This window comes from Sorex fumeus, unplaced genomic scaffold, assembly GCF_029834395.1.
Source record: "Sorex fumeus unplaced genomic scaffold, SorFum_2.1 ptg000002l, whole genome shotgun sequence".
In the NCBI taxonomy this organism is placed as follows: domain Eukaryota; kingdom Metazoa; phylum Chordata; class Mammalia; order Eulipotyphla; family Soricidae; genus Sorex; species Sorex fumeus.
This window is the reverse complement of record NW_026606059.1, coordinates 38,259,272-38,285,679: the sequence shown is the minus strand read 5'-3', so window position 1 is coordinate 38,285,679 and position 26,408 is coordinate 38,259,272. Positions and strand designations below refer to the sequence as shown.

The window sequence follows — 26,408 nt, the reverse complement described above, 5'->3', positions numbered from 1 at the left end:
CAAAGGTGGGGGCAGAAGAGCGACAAGAGCCATGAAGGGGAAGGAACTTGGGGACACTGGTGGAAAAAAGCTGACACTGGTGGTGTCCTTAGTGTGAGATCATCGTATGCCTAAAACTCAACTAGGAATAACTTTGTAGATCACTGGTGTTTTAACACAATAAATGAATAAATAAAACAACTCACTAAAATAATGTCTTCCCTATAATCTTTGAAAGTATTGAAAATTTGGTTCATTATGAAGTAATTCGGGGAAGGTAATGATAACAATTATAGTTGGCAGTGTCTTTTTAGTCATAAGAATGCAATTTTCACTGGATGTAATTCAACATCATTTCATTTCTCCATGAAGTATCACTATCAGTTTCAACACTCTACCTTTATATACTTTATACACTGTCTGATGACCTAATTTTCTAAACATCTCAACCCAATGACAAATTCAAATATTAAAATTTACAATAAAATGCATTAATCTGAAAATTTTCAAGGAAATTCATTTTAATCCACACTATACCTGCAAAGGTACCTAACTGCTAACACAGGTTAGCATTCTTTCACTTTTTTGGAAAAAGTGGACTGAAATTATCTAGAGAAAAATTCAGAATAGTTTTATTAGAAATATGAGAAGACACATATTGTAGTAGAATAAGAATAGTACTGGGTCCTAGCCTCAGCCATTATCATTGTAACCTTAGGCAACTTATTTAATGCCTCTTGACCTGATTATTCAGCTGAGAAAAACAGACATAATACCTACCCACAAGGGATATTTTCATGATTAAAAAAGATATGGCATGAGGCTTGCACACAATCTTTTAAAACTGCATCCCTGAGAATTGCAACCGGAATGAATTTACATTAATTCCAGTGCTGTGAAATAAAACAGAAGACAAAAAAATTAACAAAAATAAAAAACACCCTATATCTTTTAAATATTATGAGAAAAGTGATATCTGACAGGCAAGACAACTCAATGTATATACAGAGTCATGTATAATAAAAGGTCACATCCCCCCTAGCTTGGGGAATTCCCCCGCCCCACACATAACCAGATGAGAAGGGCAGCTCTCACACTGGGACTGAACGCTCAGTAAAACCCTACAGGAGGATTCATCCACAAAGTACTTCCTTATTTGTGTAAGTTTTGCAATTTATTTTAAAATCACAAGAAACTAATCCAACTTTCTTGTTGCTCAAGAGTGCTGACTGCACAATGACCCATTCTTTAGAAAACTCCCATAAACCAAACCATTTCCAGAGTCCATTAAAGGGGACCAACTTTTCCTGAGATTCAAGTGAGCAACTCCTGCTAACCACCAGAGCAATAAGGAAATAAATGCAAACAAAATTACTTTTTAAAAAAATTTTAGGAAACTTGATTTTGACCTAGAACGTGAAGTTTAAGTTTCTCTTCCAAGGCTATGACAAGGTAATGTATCACTTTCCTTGATTGAGATGGAACATGTACCAAACATCTTGGGTGCAAAAAGGTCAGCTAGGAACAGGAAAGCCATCATCAGTGGGTATGAAGCAGAAAAAAAATCACAATATCCAGACAGCAAATTTAACCTATGTTGAAGTGACAATGTACTTCAGTTCTGTACAGTTCATACTGACTTAGAGGGGAAAACACATCTAAAATGTGATGATTATGTTTTGAATATAATCCAAGTGTATAATCATCAATGGTGCCTCAAATGTAGAAGGCAAACACAGAACACCTATTAGACTGAGGACTTCACACGTGCCCAGGCTTGCCTCTGAGCCAGCCAGCCTTTCAAGAATGCGCTGGAGTTTGTCCCAGAACACATCTCCTGTTACATAGTCACAGTCGTATGGCGAGTACGTATACAACACACACAACACCATTAGCAACTTAGCCATACAAACCATCATCCAAAAATTCATAAGAAAAACAAAATTGTGTTTTAGACAGATTATGTTTCATGAGCCCTTAGAAAGGCCTTCCCTTGCTCTATAATAAAAGACCACCGAGATAAATTTGACATCTGAAACTATTATAGATTCATAGTTATTTTTACCTTTGCTTTATGTAATATAGTAATCAATACTTCTAATTTGTTTGCAGTTGACATGTTTACATGAATGACAGTTTAAAAACTAAAAAATAGCATTGTTTTATGGGAAAATTTTGCCCAATTCCCAGGGTGCACTTCATGGCACCGTGGTAAAATGAGACTGTGATGAAGAGGAGTGAGGACCTCTTATATGTACCAAGGTGAATAGTCATCCATTAGTAGCATGGCGAATTTCTTTTAAGTTATTAAAAGATAAACTAGGGATCACATAAATGGTATAGTTGGTAGGGTACTTGCCTGGCATGCGGCTGACCCAGGTTAGATCCCTGGCACTGCATATGTTCCCCAAGCACTGCTAGGAGTGACCCCTGAACTCAGAGCCAAGAGTAAGCCCTAAGTTACTCCATGGGCATGGCCCAAACCCCCCTCTTCTGCCAAAAAAAGTACATTTTAAAAAGAAAGTTACACACTACTGAATATATTTGTTGAATACTTATTATTTAGCCAAATAACCTTAAAACCTGGTAAATTTTTCTAAATAATTTTACAAGTGGCATCTTGTGGAGTACAAAGTCACTTTTTCTGACAGAAATCTAACTGGATGTTTCTAACATTAAAATTAATATCTCCCACCTTTCATTAACCTTCTCTTCTCCATGGAAACAATTCCACCTTACATTTATATAGCAGAAAGCCGAGTTTAAAGGAAGGTGACTCCCCTTCCCAACCCTTTCAGGGGAACTACAACAATAAGAGTTTTTGAAATGACTGTTTCAGGAACCTCTGTGGACAGGCATTCTGACTAGTGATTTATGAGGGGACTGTTCCAGGGGGTGGGATGCTTCTGGGGAAACGCTTTCCAGTTCTTACGGAGACAATCATAGATTGGTAAAACTAACAATGAGCATAATTGCTGTCGTTCACTACCTGGCAGCATTCATGAGAACTGACCTATTCTATAGCCTATAGAATAACCTAACCCTACCCTATAGCCCTTGGTTGAAGTTTTAAATAGCTATTTGCCAAAAGGCAGTCTTTATAAATGTTATATTCTAACATACAATATCTGAATAAAAGCCAAATATCTCTCAATGACAGAAAAATATATACTTTGAACATTTCATATAACAAAAGTGAACCAAAAAAATTCTGACCTTAATGTAGATGGTCTAAACATTAATTCTGTGTGAAAAATTACAGACAGACCTGACACTATGTGATTTAATTTTTATAAAATTCCAAACACGCAAAACTTATCTATGGTGTTAGAAGTTAAGATCATGACCTGCCTTGAAAGACCATGAAGTGAAGCTTTGGGATACTGGTTTTGTTCTGCTTATTAATCCGAATGCTGGTTTCTTAACTATGCTGACTCTGTGAAAATATTAAACACTGAACACTTGTAATTGGGTATTTTTATGGATAAAAGTTAGCTATCTATAGAATTTTAACTTATAAAAAAGAGATGGCACCAAACACACAGTGTTAAGAATGATAATTAGACTTTATCTAAACGCGTTGTGGTATGTTATGTTATGATATCTAAACATGCCATAACTTCATATGGACTTCAAACAGCACCATGAAGTAAAAAGACAACACAGGGGTCAGTCCCTAGACCTGCATGGGCTTCTGAGCAGCACCAGGAGTGAACACCTGAGCAAGCAGGCAGGAGCAGTCTTGAGCCTGCCAATATGAATCTTTCATCACCCAAATTAAGACAGCCCATAGAATGAGAGAAAATGTTGGAAATTCATGTATTTTGCAAATCACACTTACATCTAGACCTCTAATAAGAAAGTCAACCAATTTTAAAATGAGCAAAGAATTTGAACAGAAAGAAAAATAGTCAATGAGCATATATCAAACTCAACATGATTATGATGGAAATAAAACCCAGAGCACAATAAGATACAATTTCAAACCCACTAAAAGGCCTTTGACTGTCAAAACAGACAACAATAACTGTTGACTAGAATGTAAAGAAATCAGGCTCCTCAGACACTGCTGGGAAGACTGTGAAATGATTCTGACATTTTGGAAAACAAATTATCAATTCCTAAAATTTTAAACAAAGGGTTTCCATATGACCAACATTTCTATGCTGAGGTATATACAGAAGAAAAATGAAAACATATATTCATACTAAAAATGTAAGAATGTTCATTGCTATTTTATTAATAAAAGCCAAAAGGAAGCAAACCAAATATCAATCAACTAATGAATGGAAAACAAAATGTGTTACAGCCATTCAAGGTAATACTGCCAATAAAAAAGGCAGTAAGATACTAATACAGTTCATAATATGAGTAAGTGAACTTAGAAAACATAATGCTAATTAAAAAGTCTTATCAAAAAGACCTCATCATTGCTTAATTCTATACATATAATATCTAGAATATACAACTATAGAGAGATTAAAAAGCAGCTTTATTTCCCAGGATAGGAGATGCATGCTGAAAGTAGACAATAGACCGAATTTGATTGCTCTTTTGCAAACCACAGCACCCTAAAGGAGAGAGAGAACAAAAGGGAGTGCCCTGCCACAGAGGCAGGGTGGGATGAGGGGATGGGGGATGGGAGGGATACTGGGATTAGTGGTGGTGGAGAATGGGCACTGGTGGAGGGATGGGTACTCAATCATTGTATAACTGAAACCCAAGCACAAAAATTTGTAAGTCTACAACTGTACCTCATGGTGTTTCACTAATAAAAATTTATTTAAAATAAATAAATAAAAAGCAGCTTTATGGTGACTAGGCTTAGAAGGAACAGTGAGAATAACAGTTTCTTTTCAAGGTGATAAAAATATCCTAAAACTAGATTATGATTGTGGAACGCTATAAATATATTAAAGCATTGATTTGTATGCTTTGAATACATGAATTTTATGGTAAGTAAATTATATTTTAATAATACTAATTTGTATGCAGGGGAATAAAGTTACCTCTTTAACATTTTTCAACAAGTACTTTAGATGGATTTGATGCTTGTTGCAACCCAGAATTGAATAAATCAAATGGAAAACTCAAAATGCTGAAATGGCTTAGCAGAAAAACAATAAAAAGGCCTTTATAAATATGGTCGAGCAGCTAAATTAATCAAACTTGGAATTTTTCCTTTTTTAATTTTTTTTTTTTTTTAGTTTTTGGGCACCATATCTAGCAGTGCTCAGGGCTTACTCCAGGCTATGCTTTCAGGGATCACTCCTAATGAGGATCAAGGAGCCTTCTGTGGTACTGGGAATCAAAATCAGGTCAGCCACATGCAAGGCCGTACTTGCTTTACTATCTCTCCTGCCCATCTTTACTTCTTGAAATGTGAGAGAAAAATTTCATTATTTGTCTGAACCCAAGTACTCCTATGAAAAAAAACTTGCATATTGAGAAAAAAACATGACTCACTTAAATCTAATCTGTCAGATCCAGATCCACATATAACATAAATAATAAAGAAATATTTTAATTAATAAGATACAACAACACTGTCCTCCCATTGTTCATCAATTTGTTCGAGCGGGCCCAGTAACGTCTCCATTTTATTTTTTTGAGACTTATTGTTGCTGTGTTTGTCATACTGAATATGTCAGGGGTAGCTTACCAGGCTTTGCTGTGCGTGCGAGATACTCTTGGTAGCTTGTTGGGCTCTCCAAGAGGAACCTGGGTCGATCTGGCTGGCTGTGCGCAAGGCAAACACCCTACCGCTGTGCTATCATTCCAGCCCAATTAATAAGAAAAAAAAAAGATTTTATTTTATTGCAGTCCAAATTTGGTCTTCTGATTTTAAAAATATATTATTTCATAAAAATTAAGCTATTTCTAGAGTAGACAAAAGTGGATTGAAATATCTGCTGTGATATAGAGCTCTTCCTGAAAATATTCTACATGGCATTTTGCATATCTTATAAAATTCTAAAATTTAAAGACATGAAGACTATAAACCAGTTATCTATGAACTTAAAATGTATCCTGGCTAAGGTAATTTTAGGATATAATAAAATCCTTAATCTCTTATGCAAAGAATAACGCTCCTTATAATCATCGGATTATATTTTTAGTTTATTACTCAGTAACTTACTAAGATTAAGAAATAGAGTAGTTAGTGATTCTGATAAGGATAATATATACAATTATTATGACTATACTCATTATGTGAAAACCAAGATTTTGCCTAGACCAAGCATTACCGAGAAAAGGAATATAATTTCCCCTTGGTATAATACTACATGATGTGTTTTACTCAGGAACGTTACCTATTACTGTGATACTAATAAACAGTTGAGATAGCATATCAAATTTAAATTGCAACTGTTATCCCATGACACTGGATGAAAAGATAATGTTTTATTTTATTAAATCTTTTACTCACAGTCAGAAATAAATACAAAAGTAATTAATATCCAGGTTTCAAAAAATCCTAGTCTGCCATTTTTCTTCTGAGTTACACATATGCCTTTCCAGTCCTTTTCTAGCCATTTCCATAAGGTAATTGGCAATGAGCAACTCAAAACATATCAAATGACTAAAGACTCAGGAAACTTTGAACATTCTCTCCACATATTTCTAACATGACCTTCTCAATCTCTGTCAAGGATATCATCCCAGTTGACAAAACAACAGAGAGCAATTCTCTGAACATCATTTCTAGTCTTTAATATGATTTTCAAAAGAGCACAGTATCTTCCGATCAATAAAACTGCTTATATTTTATTAAAAGAGAAATTTTAGAAGAGAAGTGGTTTTTGCATATTTTATGGTTTTAGTGGTTTATGTTACATTCTCAGTACTTAAAACTGTATGGAATATGCATTGGAGGAGCTCAATAAAAATATGATGAATGAACAAAAAAATGTATAACTGTGAATGCAGAACAATGTAAAATAAAGTACAAACATATGATATCTGACCTATGAAAAGGTTTCTAAAGAAAAACCTTGCATTCAAGGGCTACCATTCTTTGTCCCCAACCTATAGACTGCACTGTAGCACTGTCCTCCCGTTGTTCATTGATTTACTAGAGCCGGCCCAGTAACGTCTCCATTGTGAGACTTTTTGTTACTGTTTTTGGCATATCAAATACACCACGGGGAGGTTGCCAGGCTCTGCCATGCAGGTGGGATACTCTCTGCAGCTTGCCAGGCTCTTCAAGAGGGACAGAGGAATCGAACCTGGGTCAGTCACGTGCATCATGCCTACCCGCTGTACTATTGCTCCAGCCCATGTCCCAAACTTATCACTCCAAACTTATTTCCAAATATTTCATTTTCAGATTTGTAAACCACAGCTAGAATACTATGAAATGACAATATTTGTAGGCCAGGAAGATATAGGGTGTTTGCCTGGCACATAGTCAACCCAGGTTTGATCCCCAGCACTGCATATGGTCACCCGAGCACTGCCAGTATTTATCCTAAGAGTTAAGCCAGGAATGAACCATGAGCACTGCTGGGTGTGCTCCCCCAAAAATAAACAAAACAAAAACCCTATATTTACATGTTTACAAATAATAGGACATATGTGTAAGTAGCTGGATTTATTAAATTACTACAAAATGAGGGAACTGGAGAGATAGTACAACAGGAAGGGCATTTGCCTTGCATGCATCCAACATGGGTTCTATCTCCAGCACCACAGATGATTCTCCAAGCCCACCAGAGAAGATCCTTGGGCATAGAGCCAGTAGTAAGCCCTACGAACTGCCGAGTATGGCCCAAACGCCAGCTTAAAAATATACAAGCACAAAAATTTGTAAATCTACAACTGTACCTCATGGTGTCTCACTAATAAAAATCTAAATAAAAAATGTATAAATTACTACAAAATCCTATGAAGAAAAATAAAGAGAAGGGCCATAGACTGAAATTATGGAAAATTACTCACTAATTATGTGACATCTAAATAGAAACCCAGAGGAGCTGTGAGAGCAAGCTGCATGCCTAACTTGGAAAGAATATTCCCAACAGAGGAGAGAACAAGGACAAAGTCCTGCAGGGAGATGGACATCTCTGTCCTATTTCTGTCCTCAGCACCTGGCATCATGCCTAGAACTCTTCCACATACTTGAGTATGTTTATTTAAGGTTCAATAGGCCAGGAGATGAAATTCTATTAGAAATGAAATTAGACCAGACATTCCTAGAACTTACCTTTGAGCTTAACTGCATGACATTCTTAACCAGTCTCAAATTCAGCATGACCACAGGTGACCTTGATATCATTCCTCCACTCTTCTCTCCCATGTCATTTAGCACACCATGTCTCCAAACCTTCCACTCATGCAATTTTACAGCATGAAATACTAAATATTATTCCAAAAAAAGTTTATAGTCGTTGCTCAGTTCCATTTTAGTACTACTTCTCCAAAGCCTCTTCGATGCTACCCTCCGCTTCCCAAGAAAGAATTGGGGAAAGAGAACAAATTCAAATGTCATTCTCTCAAATCTTTGTCTCCACAGGATTCAATCTATATGGAATTCAATCAATAAGGAATACAGACGGAATGTTCCTAAAATGAGATTCAAACAACTATGATAATTGTTCCTCCAAAGAGGTACCATGTTTAATTGGGACCAAGAAGCAAAAACTCTAGTTTTCTAGAGACTTTATACATCAGTAAAGCCAGTAAAACAAATTTTATTAACCTGAAATAAAAATCTCAAAATGAAAATTATAGGAGTGAAAGAAAGTGGTAGAAGGGTTCCACGTGATAACAGTTAATGGTATAAGACTTTTAGTAGTGAGCATAATGTGACAGTGAATATTTATTGAGCATGAAACTATACCCTCAGAACTTACATAATTTTAAAAACCAATGGTAAATAAAAAGTAATCTTTAAAAAATAGACTGTTGTGTTGCTTGCACTATAGTCTTAAAAGCAAATTCAAAATAATGACTGTGAAAATGCAGATACATGTAAATGTAGACATTCATGTATTCAGATCCACCATACTTGTTGCTTTTACAGTCCATATCTTTTTATTTCTGACACTTTAATTTTTAAAATACAGAAACTCAGAAGATTTCAGAGGCACTGAAAGAATATGGACATCTCTATTGAAAAATAATAAGGGACACAAGAAAGATAAAACAGAAGAGAGACAATTTGTAATCACAAGATGCAGAAACTCCAAGGATCATTTTTTAAAAAAGTTCTTCATAAAACATCAAAAAAGGAAAAAGGGTAGCATTTTGTTTGGGGCAAGGGCAGGAGGTGAATGGGTTGGGAGTGTTGCCTAGGATACCAAAGCAGCAATAAGTATGAGTCTATTAAAATTAATGAGTTTTGGAGCCAGACTGATAGTACAGTGGGCTTGCATTTGCCTTGCCCAAGGCCTATCTGAGTTCAATCCCCAGCATCCCATGTGGTCCCTGAGCCTGCCAGGAATGACCCTTGAGTGCAGAACCAGGAGTAAGCCCTGAGAACCATCAGGTATGGCCCCCAAACCAAAAACAATTAAAATTAAACATTAATTTAGTAACTTTAATACCATCAGGTTAAATAAAGAGGATGAAAATTCCAAAGCTAAAAGCTGACCAGTCCACAGATGTAAGCTTGTCACAAGTGGACAGGCAGGGAGAAGGCATTTAGGATAGAGAAGGGACCAGAAAGACAATGATAGTAGGAAATGATCATTCTGGACAAGAACTGAGAGCTGAAAGTAGGTAAAGGGATATACATGAAAACCTCTCAGTACCTATATTGCAAACCATAATGCCCAGAAGGAGAGAGAAGGAGGAGGAGAAGGAGAAGGAGGAGGAGGAGGAAGAGAAGGAAGAGGAGAAAGAAGAGGAAGAGGAGGGGGAGGATGGGGAGGAGGAAGAAGAAGGGAAGAAGAAGGAGGAGGAGGAGGAAATGATGGATGAGAAGGAGGAGGAGGAGGAGGAGAAGGAGAAGGAGGAGAAGGAGAAGAAGAAGAAGAAGAAGAAGAAGAAGAAGAAGAAGAAGAAGAAGAAGAAGAAGAAGAAGAAGAACAACAACAACAACAACAACAACAACAACAACAACAACAACGATGCCAGCTATGGATGTGGGGTGGTAGAGAAGGAAACTGGTGGTGGGAAATGTACACTGGTGAACAGACGAGTGTTGGAACATGATATAACTGAAATCCAGTCATGAATAACTTTGTAACTTCTGTATCTCACGGTGATTCAATATAAAAATAAATTAATTTTTTAAAAACGATTTAAAAAATAACAATAAAAACTTTTTCCAAAAACAATTTACCAAGCAAATAAGAAAGAGAACCAACTGCCTAAGTCCTACAGATGCTCTCTCCAACCCCTAACTCCTAGAAGGAGGAAAAGTATGGCCTAACAGGTACAATGCAGCAGGTGGCAATGAGACTTTGGTCCCAGTTGATTAAATAAACCAACATGCAGAAAAAAAAAAAAAAAAAAAAAACTGTGACTGGTCTCTTGCTAGTGCCTCATGTCACATAATTTTAAAGGTAAATGAGAGAATTTTCAGAGTTAATCTAATTATCAGGAAACACTTCTTCCCTGTTCCTGGTTCCCAGATAGAGGGACTTTCTCTAAACAAAGTTGGCCTTCCTCTCACTCCTTCAAATAATTTCTTCTCTTTTTTTTCCTCTTTTGAAACCTGAGCTACCCTCAGACCACAGACAATAAACCCTACCTGGGAACCCTCTCCAGCTCCCTTCCCCCACCACTGCCTATCACTGAGAGGGGGGTCTCCTCACTAAACTGTGTCTGGAGGATAATTCTTTCCACAACAGAGTTTTTTTTTCTGTCTTGTAACTCTAATCAGGCCATTATTTCCTCACATGTTTATAATTCAGCCTGGGGAGGAGGGATTTTTTTTCCTTCACTGAATTTCCTGAGAGATCTCACCAATTTCCAGTTCCCAATGAACATCCATGGGAAATACATTAATTTTGAAGCCAAATAAATTGATTCCACTGAATAAACTTCCATCCGGAACGTTAAGTGATTTGTTAAGCTGATTTAGGGAATGTACTTGCCTTTGGGTCCCCATGTGAAAATCTTAATTGATGATCATTCCTCAGATCTTATGAGCATAAATATCTTCTTTGGAGTTGTTTATATTTACTCATTTGAAATCGGGATTTCTTTTTTCCTAGAAAACTCATTTCAAGGTTTCTAAAAAAAAAAGTAAGCAGTAGTGTCCTAAATCACAACTAATAGAGCTAACAATGCCCTAAAGTGCTTTTGGGAAGCATATTAAGTGGATATCGAGTATATTTAATAGCAATACCTTCAACCACTATATGAGATCTTCCATTGATGTTGCCTCCAATATTACAGTCAATTCCCTACTACATTTCTCAAGGGTATTTGTAAGAGTACATCCTTATTGACCAGTGAAGGGCTGACAATCCAGAAGTCAGGAACACATACTAGGAGCAGGAACTAATTGTGATTCCTGGAGCGATAACATAGCAGGTAGGGCATTTGCCTTGCACACACAGCGGGTTCAATTCCTCTGCCCCCCTCTCGGAGAGCCCAGAAAGCTACTGAGAATATCTCACCCGCATGGCAAAGCCTGGCAAGCTCCCCGTGACATATTCAATATGCCAAACATAGTAACAAGTCTCACAATGGAGACGTTACTGGGCCCACTCAAGCAAATCAATGAACAATGGGAGGACAGTGTCACAACGCTACATGGCAATGTATGTGGCAGAAAAAGCTGATCCTCAGGAGCTACTAGAATCAGGTTCCCATGGGCTATATGGCAGGTTGTTTCTGAATTGTATAATTTTGTTGTGTAAAGCCCAAAGAAGAAAAATCATACTGACACACAACAGGTAAGCAGGAGCAAGAATAAAATGATCTTACTACCACCAATGTGTCGTGTTAGGCTGTCACTCGATATACACTAAATACACACCACACATACATAAATGCAAAAAACAAAAGCCTTTTTGTTTTTGTACGGGTTAAGATCTTACAGAGTTAAAAAAAAAAAAAAAACCTTTTAGGGCTTGAGAGAAAGTACAGGAGGTAAAACATTTGCCTTGCAGGCAGCTGACCACAGTTCAATCCCTGGTCCCCAGGCACTCCCAGGAGTAACTCCAGAGCACAGAATCAAGAGTAAGCCCTGTGTGTGGCCCAAAATCTCTCTCCAAAAATCTTTTAACATGCTTCAATTTATCATAAAAGTTATTGTAGTTACTCCTAGCTAGGAAAGATTACTGTTTAGTTTTGGTTTTTCGGTTTTGGGTTTTTTTTTGGGAGGGGGGGTTTGTTTTTTGGATCACACCCAGAAATGCTCAGGAGTTACGCCTGGCTTTTCACTCAGGAGTTACTCCTGGTGGTGCTCTAAATCTGTATCTATAATTTTAAATGCCTCGAGAGAGCTGGGGAGGTCACACAAGTGAGAGGGCATAAGCCCACCCTGTTCAAAGCCCTAAGCCCTAACTTTGCTCCCGGTCACTGCTGGGTGTGGCTCCTAGAAACAAAGAAAATTTAAAATAGTGATTTTTGTTAAAAAATCAAAATACTAGCTTGATGAATTTCTGTCAAAATCAATAAGCAGCCATGTTTATTGATCTGTTAAACATGTTTCAGAAACCACCCATTAGGTTCAAGTGAAAACCACAAAAATGAACTATGGATCTGATGTGATTTTGAAAATAGTTTTAAAATATAAATAAAAATTGAAAATTGACCTCAAAAATGTTTTTCCTTTTTTTTTCAAATTGAGTCGCCATGAGATACACTGTTAAAAAACTGTTCATGATCAGGTTTTAGTCACAGAATAATCCAACACCCATCCCTTGACCAGTGTCCATTTCCCACCACCAATGACCCCAGTTTCCCTCCGGCCACCCCTCCTTCCTCCAGTGTCTATCTCTATGTCAGGCTCTCTCTCTCTCTCCTCTCTCCTCTCTTTTCTCCTCTCCTCTCCCCTCTCCTCTCCCCTCTCCTCCTCTCTCTCTGTCTCTATCTCTGTCTCTCCCTCCCTCTCCCTCCCTCTCCCTCCCTCTCCCTCTTTCTCCTTCCCCCTCCCCTCCCCCCCCCCCCCCCCCCCCGCACACATTGGGCATTATGGTTTGCAATACAGATTACAGGTACTGAGCAATTATCATGTTTGTTCCTTTACCTACTTTCAGCACACAGTTCTTTTTTTTTTCCCTTAAATTTTTATTAGTGAAACACCATGAGGTACAGTTGTAGACTTACAAATTTTTGTGCTTGGGTTTCAATTATACAATGATCGAATACCCATCCCTCCACCAGTGCCCATTCTCCACCACCACCAGTCCCAGTATCCCTCCCACCCCCCTTCCCCCCATCCCACCCTACCTCTGTGGCAGGGCATTCCCTTTTGTTATCTCTCTCCTTTTGAGTGTTGTGGTTTGCAAAAGAGACATTGAGTGGCAATCTTGTTCGGACTATAGTCTACTCTCATCACGCATTTCCCATCCTGAGAGGAACCTCCCAATACCCTTTATTTGGTGCTCCCTTCTCTATCTGTGCCAGCACACAGTTCTTATCCAGAGTGATCATTTCTATCTTTGTCATAGTGGTCCCTTCTCTATGCAAACTGTCTTTTTCCCCAAACACTTGAAGCAGGCTTCCAATGGTGTGGCCCTCGTTATTACTCTCCTTGGGTATCAATCTGATCGTGCACCCACATGGGTCCCTAGTCGTCTCACTCCACTCTCCTGTTAGTCAAACCCTAGGGTTGCAGAGTCCTTCATGGCAGTGCAGAGCCAAATACCGGAGGTGAGTTGGCACCTCACTCTGCTGTGACTATCTCACCGCTGCTTCAGGACGATTGTGCGGGAAGGTCCTCTTTCCATACTTTCACCACATTACATGAGTCAATATACAAACCTCATTAGGAAAAATAAATAAAACTTTGCCTGCAAGCATCTCACTCTAATTCTACCACCCCCCCCCCCCCCACACACACACCACTGATGTCTTCAACAGGATCTAACACCCAACTCATCTGGAATAACTAATTTTACAGAGAACTGGTACAGGGAGAAAGAGTTATGCATGTAAATATTATTTACCACCTATTTTGGAAAAAGCGAGTCAATAATTCCATTATCTGCAATATAAATATTTCTATGGAAAAAATATCTTACTGCCAGAATTTAAATCATACTCAAAACAAACCATTACCTGTGCTTAATGGACTGGCACAGTTAAAACACCACAAGGTAGCAAGACCCAACTGAACATTTGGTCCGGAAATTTTATTTGCTATGGAGCAAAGGGTCACACACATCACTGACTCTCCTAATCTAATGACACTTTCCCGGGGCTGTAAATTCTCTGTGTCACCAGCAAAGCCACTAAATTCCTGCTTAGAAGTTGCTGACTGCCCAATTATGCCCATCTCTCCCTAAAATTTCTAATTACTAGAGCATTCCTTTGAGGTTTGGTAGGCAAAGAAAAAAACAATAACAAAATGGTCTTTCAAACACAAATAGAAGGCAGGGAGGAAGCTTTCCCATTGAGTGCATTTCTCCCCCTCCCACCCCAGCCTGCCCCCAATATTTAAACCTTTAGAGTTGTTTGGTGTCCTCTCTGCCTTGGGATGTGTTCTGATATTATCTTTTATGTCTCTAATTTGTTTGTTCAGTGGCCAAAGGGGAGGCAGAACAGGGGCCAAAACTATTTTAAAGCAGTGCATCAAGGAGAGAGGATATTAATAGACAGAGAGGATATTAGTAAACAAGTAAGATGGCATTTGAAGACCCCCACCATCATCCTGTCATATCAGTCAGGGCCTTAAAGATTTCATCTTCTCTTACTGTCCTAACCATCCATCCATCCATTACTCACTTTTTCACAGTCTACTTGAAACATCTTCCCCCTCCTTGGTTAACATGTTTAGTATTTTACTTTGAATAGTTTGAGTCTTTGCTTTTGTAGAAAACATACACAACAGCATTTAGAGGACCGAGGGGATGTGGGGAGATGAGGGGCAATATGGTGTCAGGGGTAAACTCAGGGACTCACATATGTTTGGAACTTATGAGTCATATTCCCAGGCCAAGACAACTGAAAAAATCTTATACAACTGAAAAAATCACTTTCAAAGTTATTTTTATTATAATTAATATTCAGAGGGAGGCATGTCTCTAACTTCATACTTTATTCATTTATTTATTTTGATTTTTGGGTCATACTTTTTTTATAAAATTGTTCACAATAATTTACTACATTCAATATTCCAACACCAATCCCACCACCCTTACACCTTCCCACCACCATTATTTCAAATTTTCCCACCACCACCAAGCCTGCCCCAAGATCAGGTCCTAAATAATTTATTTTGTATTTCTTGTCATGAATAACCCACTAAAAGTGATCCCAAAAAAGTTTCCTTAGAGGAAAGTGTGTAAAGATTGCTGTATCTCACCCTGGAATCATTTAGCCCTTGTATAAGAGATGACTAATACATTGTTATAGGTTGAGTCTTATGTGCTAATATTTTTTTCTTTTAGATCAAGAGTCATTTAACTTCATTCTTTAAGGTATATGTGTGTATACATATATTTATCTGTATATGTGTACATATATACACATATATGATTTGTAGAAATTATATAGCAGAGATTACCAGCCCCTAAGTTGAGAATTGGGTGTTATATGTACCTATGAACAATTCCTTAAGTACATATGAGGTGGTAGAGAACTCCAGCAGCCTAGCATATATAGATAAAACTAATCTAAATAAGCTTGTCTAACTTTACTTTTTTTAGAAAAGATATAACCCAGGCCTGCATCAACAGGACCTCTCTTCAGCTCCACCCTGATGAACGCTGATGTACTTAAAGTAGATAAATAATGGAGGTAAAAAGTAGAGGAAAAAAAATATCAGGAGCTATCAGCTCAGACTGCCAAAAAAACTCATAGACTGGATGAATTACCAACAAAGTTCATGACCACCTTGAATCCTGTGGCCCTCTGAAAGGTCCCACCTCCTGGTACTATCACATTGAGTAGAATTTTAACGTATGAATTTGGGAATGGAGGAAAATGGGACAAAGACATTCAGTTCACAACAGAGCCAAAGAGAAAGATATGTTACCTACTAAAATTTCACTCATTCATGAGAACAGAGCCACAGCTTTCGAGCACAGTGAGCACAGAGAAGGAAACACTGATTCTCTTTCGGGAAGGTACTTAAAAAAGGCCCATGGGAGGGAAATGATATTACAATTACATATTGGAAGAAGAAATGAAGTTGACCATGAAAATTCTTGAAACAAAATAACTCTCTAAGAATCTCTTACTCTTTCCCTAATTGCTTGAGTGAATAAAACCAGCCTACACATTTTAATCAAAGTTAAACTAGACTTTTTAAAAATTTTAGTTTTATAATTCGAAAACCATCATTTACAAAGTTATTGATATTGATTTCGGGGCATGTAATATTTCAACACCAATCCCACCACCAATGTCAACTTCCCTCCACCAGTATTCCCATACTCCATTCCTCCTCCCCTTCCCCCCACCCTCACCCTCCCACCCGACCTCACCCCCCCCCCCCCCCCGCCACAGTCCCTCCCACCTAGTCCTCACTCCACCCACAATTTAGGCAAATGACAAAATTCCATGGTTCTCATCTTAGATCCCCTGTTTTCATTGTTGCTGAGTTTGTGCTTTGAGTGTATAGCTACAGCACTCTCCACATTAGCTGGACACCCAAGCCACAACTCCTGTTCCCCCATTACTTCCCTTCCTCATCTTCTTTGTTCTCCCCTTGATTTCTTTCCTTTTCTGTCCTTCTTCTCCCTAAACTCTTGAGTCAAGGGTGATTAAACTAGACTTTTAATTACTGTTGAGATCTCTTCAAAAAGTATTTGTTTTTCAGCTTATTATCTTTTGGTAATATCTACAAAACCAATCAATTGCATTTGCAGAGGCAGCAAAATGTTCGCAAGAGTAATAATAGTAGGGAAAAAACTTAGATTTCCTTTATTACCAATTGTCTGGAGCGATAGCACAGCCGGTAGGGTGTTTGCTTTGCATGCGTCCAACCCAGTTCGATTTCTCTGTCCCTCTCGGAGAGCCCAGCAAGCTACCAAGAGTATCCCGCCTGCACGGCAGACCCTGGCAAGCTCCCGGTGGCGTATTCGATATGCCAAAAACAGTAACAACAAGTCTCACAATGGAGATGTTACTGGCACCTGCTCAAGCAAATCAGACAACGGGAGAACAGTGCTACAGTGCCAATAGCCCATATTCATTCTTCAAGCCCATTAAAGTCAATAGGAAGCTTCATTCACTATCCCAAGCTTTACATTTCATTAAACACTATTTTTTACTTTAAATGTAAATTGATAAAATTCAAGAGTTACACATCTATTTTTAAACAATGCCATTTTCAATAAATCACTGACAGCCTTATATGAACAAGTGTTTAGAGAGGATTGATTATTCTCACCTCCATGGGGAATGCCTTGAAATTAACCGTGTGCTCAGAACCACGTTGATTTTCTCTTCCCCAGTGAAATCTAACTTCATACAGTTCATATTCATGCCCTTGAGGGAATGGACCTCCTGAAAGAACTGAAGAAAAGAAAGAAAAGAAATCCCATTTAGGTCTACCTGAAACACATTCATCAGTACAGCATCATAAACACCAGAGACACTTTTTGTCTAAAAGTTCTTGAGAACTCTAAATATTAAACACAGATTCCATAGGCCCAAAACAAAAAATATAACTATATAATTTTCTGAACTTCTCATACTGGCCATCAGCTACACTAGACATTCAAGGTCTTGGAAATAATTGAAATATTCACATATTTTTTAACTTCTTATATTTTAGGTGCAAAAATAGACAAAGAAAATAAATATAATATCTTTACACTCAGACCTAAATTTACCACTAATCATCAGACAAGAAAATGATTTCAATCTACACAAAAAAAAATGCTATAACTATGCCAATACATCAAACTATGCTTACAAACTACCCATTTGTACTAATAAGCTTTCAATTTAGTGGACAGTTGGCTAACACATTTATCCATAAAGAAAATGATGATCAAGTAAATCTGATTTTGGACAATAAAAACACCCTTAAAATCAATTCACCAGGGGGACAGAGAGAGAGAGAGAGAGAGAGAGAGAGAGAGAGAGAGAGAGAGAGAGAAAAGAGAGAAGAGAGAGAGAGAGTACAGCAGGTAAGGTCCTTGCCTTGCGCCCCGTCAACCTAGGTTCAATCCCCAGCATTCCCATATGGTCCCCTAAGATTGCCAGGGGGTGATCACAGAGTGAAGTCAGGTGTAAACCCCGAGTACTGCCAGGTGTGGCTCAAAAAGAAAATAAAATTAGTTCACCAGTGTCACATACAATGCTAACAAAATAAAATGATAAAATATTAACAAGATTTAAAATTATAATATTTTAACATTAACTCGGCAGGGTCTAGTCTCTATTTTTTAATCCTTAATATGGTTCTTCAGGTGTACATCACTGAAATTCAACATATTCAACACACATATACTATGTTAAGTCCACCACTGAAAGCTCATTTTATTCCTCTACCATATATTTGCCTCCATTTACCCATGCACACTTAACCCCTTCCCTCTGGTAACCACTCCCAAGAACTTGTCACAAATTAATAAAATACTTTCTTCAGCTAAACTCTCCTTGAATTCAAATATAATAGTTGAAATGATACCTATCCAACTTTAACACCATACTCATTTACAATTTTCCTGCAAAAACTGTTGGTTCCTAATTCCATTTGTTAAGAATTATAGGTTATTTCTTTAGTAAAGAAGATGACAAGTTCACCCCCTGCCTCCAGAAGTGTCTCCTTGAGATGGATTAATATTCACGTGCAGGTTGCCACTGTAGATTAATAGTGTGCAAAGGACTCTCTTGAGAAGTTCTGTTGACCATCCTGAATAAAAGTCTAGGGGAAAGATCATGAATTGGTAGAATTTGGTGTTAGTAACTGGTTGGTCGGTCAACAAATAACTTCATCTAAAGGGATTTATAGCTATCGACATCAAGGTATATATAAATGCAGCCAGATAAGATAAATTAGAAAAAGGAGTAAAAGAAAACAAAAGCAAGAGGCAGATAGTAAAAGGAGAAAGCAAGTCCATTATACATGAATGTCGCACAGTGCCCTTGTTAAAAGTGCCTTAAGAGTTTTCTTCTAGCATGCTGCCAGCTCCAGCAAAGAGCTCAAAGAGTACCAGGAACAAAAAGTAAGTCTGTATTTTCCAAGAGCATGAGTACAATGGGGAGGAATAGCAGGAGAGAGCAAGACGCAGTCTTTTCGGATAATGCTAGCCCACACAACTTTCCTATTTTCCTCATGCTGGGCCTTATGCAAATCAAAAAACAAAGAAACCCAAATGTCAGCATTTGTGAGTAACAACTAGACAGAAATGAGTTCTACAAACCTACATTTCTATACTGTATACCATCCACTGAGTACAACACCTCCTCCCAGTTCCCTGTACAACCAAAAATAATGTTTCAATAGAATGATCAAAAAGGTTTTCAGAAGCAGAACTGTAGGTTCTTGGCATCTGCTTCAATAACCACCCAGCCTGTGCACTAGAAAGGTGTGAAATGTTTCATTTACAATATGGCAAAGCTTCTGAATAACCTCAAAGTGCCTTCCTTTCCATGAGCTGTCCGAACGTGGTCTCAATTTTTTGCTACAAGGATCGTTATGGAGAGATTCATACTGAGTAAAATTAGGAGAGAGAGAGAGAGAGAGAGAGAGAGAGAGAGAGAGAGAGAGAGAGAATATGATATCTCTCATATGTGCAACATAAGTAAATAGCACAGAGTCTCCTGCCTCTGTGCCTGGCTGTTCTCACTGGGGCCCCTTGGAAGAGGGTAGATTGAGTTTCCCTCCCCACCCTGAGCAGAGCCCTGGCAGCTGAAGACCTCTGGTTCCAGCCACAGCCATGCTTAAGACCACTCTCCACACGTTCGGATGAGCCTCACTAATGAAGGAACCGGCAGAGGAACCCAGGTGTGCAAGACCCGGGGCATAGATCTCCAAGCCTGCTCGGATTGGGACTGGGGCCTCCTCCACCCAGATCCCCCACTTTCCAGTATATAGGCGTCACACCCACCAACTGCCCCTGGTGCCGTGTAATCCCATCAACGGCCAAGACCCAGAGACTATAAAACCCAGCTCCTGGGAGTGTGTGGCTGCATTTGCAGTCGCTTGACATCTTATTATCTAGTTCTTACTCTGAAGAACCTGGCAGGCTACCAAAAGTTTCGTGCCCACATGTCAGAGTCTGGCAAACTCCCCATGGTGTATTCAGTATGCCCAAAACCAGTAACAATGATGGGTCTCATTCTCCTGACCCTGATAGAGCCTCGAATGTGGCACTTTTTAAAATCTCAGGGCTAAGACAGAGACGTTACTAGTGCCTGCTCGAGGCAATCAATGAACAACAGGATGACAGTGATACAGTGATACAGTGAAGTAAACATAGGGTTATAACAAGCATAGTAAAGGTATAACATTGGATGGAAACTGAGAACTGGTACAAAGCTTACCACAGTGGAGGGAAGCAGGAACTGGAATGAGGGTGAGAGGAACCCTAGGACAATGGTGGAGGGAAGTGGACACTCTAGAGGAGGGTGTAGTATGGGAATGATTTATGCATGAAACTCTAACCTTAACAGTATCACAAACCCTGGTGTCTAAAATAAAATTTAAAAACAGAAAACAAGAACACTAGGAAGAAGTCCTGGTTTTTACCCTGGTGTACCACACTTCCCAAAATTAAAAAAGTCTTGCAAGCATTATCAGAGCAGTGTATCAGCATGGTCTTATGGAAAGAAATGCTATATCTGAACTTGACTAGAACAGGGGTGTAGGATAACATTGGTTTGACCTTCCTCCCTGGCCGGCGGGAGCTTGTGTTTGTTGATTTGATTGCCCCTCAATCTGTCAATTACCTCTGTCTCCTGATCAGACTCTGACTTGTAAATATTGTCTTTCTCTTCTCTTTACTGTCCTTTGCATGGTTAGTTATTTCAGAGCAATTGCTTTTTGTATGGACACAGGAAGACAGGTAAAAAACAAGCCTGTGGCTTTGGAGTTGATTGACTCCAGATAATATTAACTCCTGGACATCTGCTCTCTTGATCTAATCCTCAGTTGTCACCCTTCCTAGATCCCCAAAAACAGGCTCCCGACGAGGGACTGGATGGACCCAGGGCAAGCGGTGAGCTACCCTGGCATCAAAATGGGCCTGGCCAAAGTGCCCTAATGATTAACTATAATAGCTTGGTCATGGACAAATTCTGTCATGATCCATAAAGTAATAACTAGATCTGGACACTGCTGGAGTGCTGGAGTTAGGAATAATTAATCTAGCCTGAGCACTGTAGTCTGAGTCTGTGGTGAGATGTCCCCAGGAAAATCACCCTACAGGCCTAAAAGTGTTCATACAGAATGGTACATATTAGGAAGTAGAATTAAAGATGTTAATTAAGTTGTTGGTCTAAGGAGAGGAGAAACACACCTTAAGGGCTGTTTTGCCCTTGTGGGCTGCAGGTGGTCTGGTCGGGAAGACTGGAAAAACATGTTGATCACGTTTCCCACAGGGAGGTATGGTTTGGGGAGGCGTGGAGAGAGAAGAAAAAGAGTGGCAGGGGAGAAGAAAGAGGGAGACACAGAGACGGAAAAGGACAGGAGATTGAGGAGAGACACGCCAGAGACAGATACAGTGGGAAGAAAGAATTGCAGGCTTACAGGAAGAAAAGAGGGAGTTACAGAGAGACAGAGAGATGGTGGTGACAGTAAAGAGGGGATGAGTAGATTGAGTGAAACAGAGAGTTCGAGGAAAATTGAAGAAGATACAGAGATAGAGATGGAGAGAACAAGAGACACAGAGTTAGAGAAGGTTGTGAGTTAAGAGAGAAAGCTGAGAGGAGAGAGTAAGAGTGGCTGGGGAGATTGGAGAGGAGTCACAGAGAGAGTTTTGGAGTGAGTTAGAGAGAGGTTGGAGAGAGCTGGGAGTGACGAGAGATTGAATCAACAGCAACTAATCTAATCAGCAACCAGCTTGGCCCTTGTTCTTCCTTCATCCATACAAGGCAACAGCCGTCCCGGGTGGGGAAGCGGTTCTAGAGCCCCAAACATGGGCGCTGAGAGAGAGCCACCCAGAGAGCCCGCGAGCATCCTTTAATTGTAATCCCTGGCCGAAGGAGTTTACACAGCTCCTCGACAGAGGAGGGTTGTTATAGCTGGCGTTCCTGGGTGCAGGCCCAAACTACCAACTAAAGGTAAAGAAATTATACACAGGGGCAAAGAGAGGCATGCACCAAAATATACCTCTTACCCGATTTGTGCCTGGCATCTTTTAACAGGAGAAAAGCTTTAATTGAAAACTGCAGGACAGAGCTTATATGTATTTTTTCCTTTTATAAATTTACTTATTGAATCACCATGAGAGCAGTTACAAAGCTTTTGGGTTTAAGTCTCGTTCATACAATGATGAAACACATGTTCCTTCACCAGTGCCCATTTTCCACCACCAAAAACCCCAGTATACCCCCCATCCCACTCCCTCTCCCTACCAGTGGGGGAGATGATTTCCATATTACTCTCTCTCTACTTTGAATACATTTAATATTTTGACACCAGACCCACCATTATAATTTGGGATTTTACCCCAACACTCAGATCTGCCAAAATACCACAGACAATTTGTTTTCAATTGCTGACTATGAATAACATATGATGTCATGCAGCCACAGTAGTAGCCACACGATTTTGGAATTCCTAAATTTTAACAATTAAATCTGGAGAGATTTCTGCTAAAACTTGCTGGGTTCCGAGATTTGTTCCTGAGTGTCTGGGATCATGGCCGTTAAGCAGCTTGATCAGAAGCCAGAGAGGCTGTTTGTGGGCGGCAACTCTGGGTCTCGTTGGGGCGGGTAGGGAAGGGCTGGTTCCACCCCCAGCCCATGAGGCCCTGCATGTCTCATCACTGTGGGCCCAAACCTGACTTTCCAATGGCCTCTAGAGGATGACAGCCACCGAGCCACCAGGGGGTACAGGCCAAGGCACGAATCCTATTCCCACCTGGGGTGGCCCGACACTGTTAACCTACTGCAGGAACTGAAATAGCTCAGTTGGGAGAGCATTAGACTGAAGAGAGCTTATATTGTATATAACTGAAAATGCATGCTGCAAAGAACTATGTCAAGAAAAATAGGGCCCTTTCAATAAATACTGTTGTCACAAAGCCAGGCACCATATTAAGTGCTTCAGATATTCTGATTCTGACAAAAGAGATGAAATCCACTGACCCCATGAAATTTACACCCTCGTAAAATAAGGTGTAAATTCACAAATGCATGAAGATACATTTTTGCTTACATATACTCACAAAATGCCAATAATCTCATTATGTTTAATAAAATTACAATGGAAAAAGATCCCCGAGGATCTTAAATTCCAATTGTTTGAAAATAAACAAAGAAGGGAAGCATTCAGTCCAGGCCTTGTCTCTGGGGAGAGGTGAGGAAGAGTTCATTTTCACCCAAGTCACCGATACAGGGGTCTTTCAGTTTTGTCATAGATGAATAATCAAAGTTAACCACACTGAAATCACATAGCTATACCAAACCATTTTAAAAATATTGAACTCAATCTTATGAAGTGTCAGGTAAAATCATCACTTATTCGGCACCCAAGATTGATCATTTTTACAGAATAAAAATAAATGGCAGATCTGTTTCATCCATTTGGCAATATCCTCTTAAGGCGTTGTTCTCCTATTTTTAAAGCATTTTTTAAATAAGGAAGTTAGTCATACCAAAAAGCATACCCTTTCCCTACATTTATGAATATCAAATTTTGCTGAGTGATATTCTGTCACTGCATGGAGGGTTTATTGGCTGTGATGTCATTAAGTTCAATAGCATTATAATGAAACTTGTACTCAATGACATGCTACATTTCCTTAGAATAGCAAACTTGGGAAAAGAATATAAAATTAACTGATGCCATTGCCTTCTGCCTTCATTTTCTTTAATAGGTATGCCCATTATGTTTATGGGATATAAGAAAAAAGAGTTCCTTTTGAAAATTTCAGCAAAATTTTAGAACTCCACAGAGATATGATCTATAGGCATTTACCTAAATCTATCAGAGTTTCTAAAGCCTCTGCAGAAACACGTTTGCTGGATAGTTCAAAAGCTGTTAAGCAAAGTTTATTCTTCCTCTTTTCTTTCTGTTTTAACACATACGTTTTGAGAATGACTTCATGCCTGGCTCTGTGCTCACTGCTGAGAATATAAAGACAGAGATATAGTATAGTTCTTGGAAAGTACTTCTTAAGGTTTAAGGAACTAAATAGTCTAAACTAGAATATGTCAGATGCAGTAAGAGGAAGTGCACAAGGTGCTTGGGAGAGCAGCCAGCAAGAACAAAGCCAAAACCAAAGGACATTAGAAAGTGAGCGAAAACTTTCAGGAGGTGCTGATGGCTAAGCAGAGTCTTGTGGTGTCATCTAAGAGAAGTGAGCAGGTGCATCCTGAGCGGGAAAGAGGCCCAGACAGGCCCCCATTTGACATGCAGAGTGGCACTTCTCAAAGGGGGCCCAAGAGAGTCCGAGGGTGCCGAAAGTGATAGTCACATAAACGTGGGTCATGGCACAAGACTAGGACTCAAGCAGTAGAAGACAGGGACCGGAGGTTCAGGAAGGAAACAAGGTTAGAAGGGGGTCAAGGTCGAAAGAACACTGCACTGGAATCTGGTCCTCGGTCGAATTAGAGACACCCAGTGGTGAAGAGGCAGATCTAAAGATTTGAACCAAAGAACTGTAAGGTTAAGCTGGCTCTGCAGAAGCAAAGTGAACTAAGACAACTTCCCAGGTCATTCCTATGCCAACAAACTGCTTAATAACTATAATTATAAAGTTAACTTGACATTTCACATAAAACAATATGTAGCTCTTCATTTATTTATTTTTTTTAATTAGTGAAACACCATGAGGTACAGCGATAGACTTACAAACTTTCGTGCTTGGGATTCAGTTATACAATGATCGAGTATTCATCCCTCCACCAGTACCCATTCTCCACCACCAATGATCCCAGTAGCCCTCTCACACCCCCACCTGCTCCCCCGACCCCGCCTTTGTGGCAGGGCATTCCCTTTTGCTCTCTCTCTTTCCTTTAAGGTGTTGTGCTTTGCAATAGAGGTATTGAGTGGCCATTGTGTTCAGCGGTCTATAGTCTACTTTCAGCATGCATTCCAAGTGAGACCGCCAAACATCCTTTACTGGGTGCTCCCTTCTCTATCTGAGCTGCCTTTTTCCCCCAGCAAGTGATGCCAGCTTCCAAGCCATGGAGCAGACCTCCTGGTACTTATCTCAACTATTCTTGGGTGCTCGACTCCCATTCTGTTACTTTATATTTCCCATATGAGTGCAGTCTTTCTATGTCTGCCCCTCTCTTTCTGGCTCATTTCACTTAGCATGATACTTTCCATGTAGAACCACTTGTAATGTAAATTTCATGACTTAATCTTTTCTAACAGCTGCATAATATTCCATTGTGTAGATGTACCAAAGTTTCTTTAACCAGTCATCTGTTCTCGGGCACTCAGGTTCTTTCCAAATTTTGGCTATTGTGAATAGTGCAGCAATGAACACTGAAGTGCAGATGTCATTTTGACTATACTTTTTTGCCTCTCTGGGACATATTCCCAGAAGTTGTATTGCTGGGTCAAATGGGAGCTCAATTTCTAAGTTTTTGATAATAGTCCATACTGTTTTCCAAAAGGGTTGAACCAGTCGGCATTCCGACCAGCAGTGAAGGACAGTTCCTTTCTTGCCACCTCCACGCCAACACCGGTTGCTTTTGTTCTTTTGGATGTGGGCCAGTTTCTGTGGTGTGAGATGACATCTCATTGTTGTTTTGATCTGCATCTCCCTGATGTAGTGATGTAGTGATGTAGAGCATTTCCTCATGTGCTTTTTAGTCATTCTAGCCCTTCCTTTAGTGGAAATAATGTCACTATATTTTGACAACTTCACCTTGAAAGAAACACTGAAAAATGTTGACATGTTTTTTTTTTGGTGGGGAGGAGTAACAATTAATAATAATGATCTTGCCAAAAATTAATATTGAAAGTTGTAAGAGGCACACAGTAAAATTTTCTTAAAAGTTTTATAATAAGTTACCATCAAGGGCACAAATGACCTTCTCTGAGCTGCAATTACTGCCACATTGATGTTCCATTAAAAAGTCATTACTGGTCCTGGGCTAGGGAGACAGTTCAAAGGATTGAACATATGCTATGCATGCATGAATATAGTCTACTTGAACCTGAGCATTGCCAGGCCCACGTCCTTCTGGGGGTGCCTCCTTTCCCTGCCTCCCAGCCCAAATAATCA

The 26,408-nt window shown here is 39.2% G+C and overlaps 1 protein-coding gene across 1 annotated transcript in view; it reads right to left on the bottom strand.

The window, feature by feature from the left end:
* CA8 (carbonic anhydrase 8) overlaps positions 1–26,408 on the bottom strand; it is a 121,168-nt gene that overhangs the window by 80,232 nt on the left and 14,528 nt on the right. Inside the window, exon 3 of the mRNA XM_056109951.1 lies at positions 17,441–17,565. Coding sequence (XP_055965926.1) covers positions 17,441–17,565 — 125 coding nt within the window. The remainder of the gene's footprint in view (positions 1–17,440; positions 17,566–26,408) is intronic.